This window comes from Nicotiana sylvestris, chromosome 1 (genome assembly GCF_000393655.2).
Source record: "Nicotiana sylvestris chromosome 1, ASM39365v2, whole genome shotgun sequence".
NCBI lineage: Eukaryota > Viridiplantae > Streptophyta > Magnoliopsida > Solanales > Solanaceae > Nicotiana > Nicotiana sylvestris.
The window spans coordinates 149,030,077-149,036,076 of record NC_091057.1 but is presented as its reverse complement, the minus strand read 5'-3'; the positions used below and the strand labels follow the sequence as shown (position 1 = coordinate 149,036,076).

General features: G+C 35.8%; 1 protein-coding gene across 1 annotated transcript; it reads left to right on the top strand.

Moving 5' to 3' along the window:
- The first annotated feature begins 623 nt into the window (after positions 1–623).
- On the top strand, positions 624–5,575 carry LOC104215907 (probable protein arginine N-methyltransferase 3). The gene is made up of 7 exons (XM_009765842.2): positions 624–1,008; positions 1,263–1,784; positions 2,571–2,668; positions 3,501–3,579; positions 3,708–3,968; positions 4,058–4,225; positions 4,746–5,575. Exons 1-7 carry the CDS (start codon positions 709–711, stop codon positions 5,202–5,204), a joined length of 1,887 nt encoding a protein of 628 aa, XP_009764144.1. The 5' UTR covers positions 624–708; the 3' UTR covers positions 5,205–5,575.
- Positions 5,576–6,000: the final 425 nt, after the last annotated feature.

The following is a 6,000-nucleotide window of genomic DNA, read 5'->3' as shown; positions in this document are numbered from 1 at the left end:
TATGATTTGGTTTATTTACATGATTATGATTCGTATTTATTGCTTCCATTTATTTATATTTAAATTTTAAACTCCTAATTTTTTATCAAATAAGGGAAGCTATCACTTACTAATTAATTAAAATGGGAATTTACTAGTTGATTAGTGTTGGCTTGCCTAACAACGGTGTTGAGCGCCATCACGACCTATAATGGAATTTGGGTCGTGACAGTTGATTTAATTAATATGTTACATGTTTGTAATAGCTAAAACTTACGAGTTCTTATGTAGTTCAATAAGGAAACATTTAATACCCAAAATTTTAGGAAATTTAAATGTTTCAACTACTAGAAAAGTAACTTAAATTATTATTTTATCTAATTAATTATTTTAAAATAGTAAAAAAGACGAACAATATTTGGCTTTTAATATAATATAGAAGTTTTTAGCCAAAATTGAATATTTTGGGAAGAAATTCAATACTTGAGTGAGATTGTGAAAATTTTGGGGTGCTAAAACTATTTTCCTATAGTTATGAAACTTGAAACTAAATTTGATTTTTAAAGGTGTAAATCATTAGCGGTAGAGGAGAAAACAGTCAAATAACAAAGAGTAGGGTTTTAAAGGGTTTAAGGCAACTTCCTTTAATTCTCATTTCTCACCCTTTCCCCAAACTTCCCAACAAACCATTACCATTTGCAATCCAATACTTCGAACTAGCTAATTTCTATGGCTATGGAGGAACCCAATACCACGTATATGGAAGTAGAAGGAGCTGAAAACTCAGACGACGACAGGGAGCAGAACTGGGACGATTGGAAAGTAGACGAAAACGGAGACGAAGAAGATGAAGCGGAAGCTATGAGCTCAGAGTTACTCTGCTTGTTCTGTGACTCGCTATACAATTCCAGCAATGCCCTCTTTGAACACTGCTCATCCGCACACCGCTTCAACTTCAACACTCTCAAGACCACTCTCGCCTTGGATTTCTACGGCTGCTTTAAGCTCATTAATTACGTTAGGTCTAAGGTACTCAACGCATCAATTTTGTTATTACGTGTCTAATGACCTTTTTTCTCACGAGTTTAAGTTGTAGATGGTGTAAAGAATATTTATACAGCCATGTCATTTATTAGGTAATTATAGGTAAATCTCCGGATAAACGTTAATTGATAATTTGGTAAAAATGATAATTAACCTGCTATTACAGGTCAACATTTACTGATTGGTGTAGAAAAAATGTATATATATAAACCCTTTTTTTATATATATTTTGATATTAGGTTGCTGAGAACAAATGTTGGAGTTGTGGCATTGTCTGTCGATCAAAGGAAGATCTACTGAATCATTTGCACGATGTTATTAATTTTGATGAGGGCTTATTTCCTTGGAATGATGATGAGTTTTTGAAGCCTTTCTTGAATGAGGATGCACTTCTGTATAGCTTTGATGAAGATGATGAAGGTGATGATGTTGAGGATATTATGTCTATCGACAAAAAGGAGTTAATTAAGGATTTTGAGCTTATTAGCATTGATGAGGATGATTTTGAGTCTGAAACAGAAGAAAACAAACCTATAGCTTCCAGTCAACATGGAGGGAAATCTGCTTCAATGACTGATACTACTTTCAGCAATGGCATTGTCGCTGCAGAAGCTGGTGTTTCTTCGTATAGGAACCCGGATGACCTAGATTCCAGCGTATATATAGCAAAAGTTGCAGCAAATAAGGTCAAGGACGTAAATAAAAGCTATTTTGGTGGTTATAGTTCATATGGTATTCACAGGGACATGATAAGTGATAAGGTAATTCTTATCTTGATTAAGCCTTTTCTACGTTATTAGGTTCTGCTTTGGCCCAATTTTTGATGTATAACAACCATCTTTTGTTGTTTAGGAAGATATAGTCAATCAGATTGTTTTTCCCATGTTGAGCTAAATGTTGATTGGACTTTTTCAATCTCTATTTGTGGTATCCTAGTTTACCAGACCCAGCATTTACTTGAATAGATTTTGCTTGTAATTCTTGTCCAACAAGAATGAACTGCTGCTTACTTCAATACAAAGTGAACATACTTCACTAACCTAAGGAAAGAAGAGAAGACCAGACCTGATCTAATCTAGTTATTCTGCTTCTCTAACTGGTCCTTGGTAATTTTTTTAAAATTTTTGGATCAGGAAATACTTTTAATAGAAGAAGCACCAATAGAATGACAACTGTCACACATCAAAGTATGCTAAGCTCCAGAACAAACATTATATACCGCCTAGCACCTTGTCTTCATCAGAATGTATCAATATCCCTATTATAAACCACACTGCTCTCCATTCTCTTTAATTGACATTAAAGTGAATTTTCTTTCATCAGCTTTTAAATCTGATTGACATCCATTTCCTGCTGTTGCCTTCCAAGCTTTGTCCAATTGTCGTGAAGCTGATGTATGTTCTTCCATGGACTCTTGATAGTTACATTATTGGCAAAAACTATCTCATTATGCTTCTTTGTGCCATATAAATGTTTGCCTTCTTTCAGGAAAAAAGCTACTGCTGAAATATTTGGTAACAAGATTGTTGATATTGTGGCTTATGCAGGTAAGAACTGATGCTTATCGGCAAGCCATTTTGGGGAATCCTTCTCTCGTAAAAGGTGCTGTAGTCATGGATGTAGGTTGTGGTACTGGCATATTGAGGTTTGGAGAGATTTTACTCATATTTACTTTATATCATTACAGTTTTTACTCGTGTAGTTGATCATTTGATGCAGTATTCTGATGATTTTGGATCTTCTAAATCCTTTTTAGATCCCTTTGTTTTGTGAACACTTGAATCCTTGGCTGAGCTTTCTTGTTCTACTTTTAGGGGAGAAATCATGGAGAAAAAAACAGGAACAGTAAAAACTACGAAAGGAGGTAGTTGGAAGTGAAAGAAGATAAAGTGAACAAGCATTAAGCTCTGAATCTATTTGCTTTTTTATATTACAGTACCCTAGCTGAAGAAAGGAGAATTAAAATTTCATCGCCTTAACCATAAGGTGAAATAGTAGTACATGTATCTATTTCTTTCAGCCTTTTAGATGAGCCACTAGCAGGAAGAGCAATGAGCAAACCAAGGAAGAAAACACTTAAAATCCCTATGCAGGGACAGGGAATAGAGGAAAAGACACTTGTATGAGGTAGTATGTAGACTCGCCCACCAGATGATCTCTTAGTTGTCCTATTCTATTCTATGCTCCCATATGTTTTTGTAGTGAGCGAACCATCCTCAGCTTCAAGTAGGTCATGACCAAAGATATGTGAATACTGGTGGCCAAACTTCATCTTACAAATACTGATTTTAGTATTTGCAAGTGAGGTCAGGACCAAAGATCCCAAATCGATCAGAATTTTTTAAAAGCATGCATAACAGGTCACTTATACTGTTAATCTTCGTTTTTGCATTCACAATTAACTATTGAAGGAAAAAGCTCAACTTCTAAATTTAAAAAGGAGTCGTTCAGTAAGAACTAATTCATGCCGTTTTTAGTCTCTTTGCAGCCCAGGCATGTGCATCAAGGGTGATTGCAGTTGAAGCAAGTGAAAAGATGGCAGCTGTGGCAGCTCAGGTCAACAATCTTGCATTATTAAATTGTTATGCTGCTTTCCAAATTTAACAGTTTTATCTTCACATTTTGCAGCTCCAGTATTATTTACTAAATTCCATTACTTTCCTAACTTCTTACTATAATTTTAGATTGCCAAAGACAATAACATTTTGCGGACTGGAAGCGAGAATGAAGGTTCTGATCCGAGCAATGGTGTAATGGAGGTTGTTCAGGGCATGGTTGAAGAGCTACAGAGTACTCAGAAAGTTCAGCCACACAGTGTTGATGTGTTGGTGAGTGAATGGATGGGTTATTGCCTTCTTTATGAGTCAATGCTCAGCTCTGTCCTGTATGCTCGCGATCAATTTCTGAAGCCTGGAGGTGCTGTTCTTCCTGACATGGCAACCATGGTAACTCTCAAAAGCTTTTCTTGCATGTGTTTAACTCATCATTCGTTTCTAGGTTGAAGCTAACCTCTCTCCCCACATAACTTTTCTAGTTTGTTGCTGGATTTGGAAGAGGTGGTACAAGCATTCCATTTTGGGAAAACGTTTATGGGTTTAATATGTCTTGTATCGGCGAGGAGATTGTTAAAGATGCTTCCAGAATTCCAATAGTTGATGTTATTGACAGCTGTGATATAATAACTAATTCAACAGTTCTCCAGGTTTGTCTTTTAATCTGCGTGGAGAACCATGAAAACTTTATTGACCTTTAAATGGTCCTTATTTTAATATCAGTTGTCTGCATTACAGCATATTGGCATCGTCAAGTATTTAGGTTTTAGACACATCATGACAGTCTAAACTCAAATATGTTAATTCCAATATTTGATTAATATTATATTACCTCGGTCATCTTTCCACTCGATTCTAGGATTCACTTGTGTTTTATAAGAAGCCCATAGAAATTGTTTGGGTTTGGCAGGGTATATGGACTTTGTTGTAAATTTTAAATAGTTATGTGGATGTATTGTGTGAAAAATAAGAGACACAAGAGAGTATTGAGTGAAACCGTGAAGACGACTGTTGCTAGAAATGATTTTCTCCCTGGCTTTTCCCCACAGAATTGCTTGCCTCATGAAACAGTGCTTTTCGGGAGGATAACCATTAAACATATTTAAAACTGAGGAAAAATCTCTTTATGATTTTACAATAATTCTCTGACATCTCAGTATACTTGAACAGAACTTTGATCTGGTGACAATGAAGCTGGAGGAGATGGATTTTACTGCTAAGGTTGAACTGGAGCTGAAGGGAGAAACTTCTGCAAATGGGTCTACAGGTTCAAAACCGAATACAACTTGGTGTTATGGAGTTGTCATTTGGTTTGACACTGGATTTACAGAAAGATTCTGTAAAGAAAAGCCAACTATCTTGTCCACATCTCCCCATACTCCCAGCACTCACTGGTCACAGACTATCCTCACTTTCTCGGAACCAATTGCAATGGTATCCTCAAGGAAGTTAAACGTTGATAAAATGGCAGCGGTTGGTACTGAGGCCTGCCCCGCGGTTAAAATACAATGTCGCATCAGCGTAGTTCGTGCTGCTCAACATCGAAGCATTGACATTTCCATGGAGCTATCAGGAATTGGGTCTTGTGGTAGAAAACGAAATTGGCCAGCGCAAATGTTTAACTTATGATAAGTTAACCCAAGCATTGACTGCAAGTTCAAGTTCCTACCATACATTTCCGCCTGCACCTGAGCAGGTCGTCTCAGTGTGAGTGAAGGGATTATTTCCATCTCTATCTTAAGGTTTATACTAGCAATAGTTCTCCTATTCTTGGTGCATGATGAAGATGTGGATCATTCCAAGTTTGTTGGAGTAAGCACAAACCATATATTTACTCGCCCTGTCCACCTTTTTATTTTGACACTGTTGATATTGAGCACTTTGGTGAGCCAGGAATTGTAGAAGAGGGAATCAGCATATTCCAACACATGAGAAATGATTTCTTTCTAGTAGTAATATTTTTGATATAATCTTATCCTATACTTATTTCTTCCTGGTAATTTCATTGACAAAGTTATCCGGTTGCTGAGATATTGTAGTAGTCCATAGAGGTAACACTGTCTATTCCTTTCATCCAATTTAATTTTTTTGGTTTTGCTTTTCCAGAGGATCATTTTGACCAATTTTTGTGCTGAAATTAAAAGTAAGGTATTTCATTTTCTGATTCTTTTTTTTTTGAGATTTAAATTTTTACATGTATGATTTTTTATTTGTTTCAGAATATCTAAATATTATATTGATCTCCATTCTAGATTGGTCACACCTCACTCCATTTGCAGAATCTTAATGTGCGCCTTGCTAGCTAGTCTGACTCGCGACTTGTTTATTATAGGAATTTTTACCTCGTATAGCAAAGGTTAATACCTTATTTATTTTAAATATATATCATTTAAAAAAATTATATTCTATAGATACCTTTTAAGGT

Coding starts and splice junctions, on each gene's coding strand:
- LOC104215907 (XM_009765842.2), top strand. CDS start 709: ATGGCTATGGAGGAACCCAATACCACGTATATGGAAGTAGAAGGAGCT. Junction 2,669..3,500: donor TGTGGTACTGGCATATTGAG/GTTTGGAGAGAT, acceptor TGCCGTTTTTAG/TCTCTTTGCAGCCCAGGCAT. Junction 3,580..3,707: donor TGGCAGCTGTGGCAGCTCAG/GTCAACAATCTT, acceptor CTATAATTTTAG/ATTGCCAAAGACAATAACAT.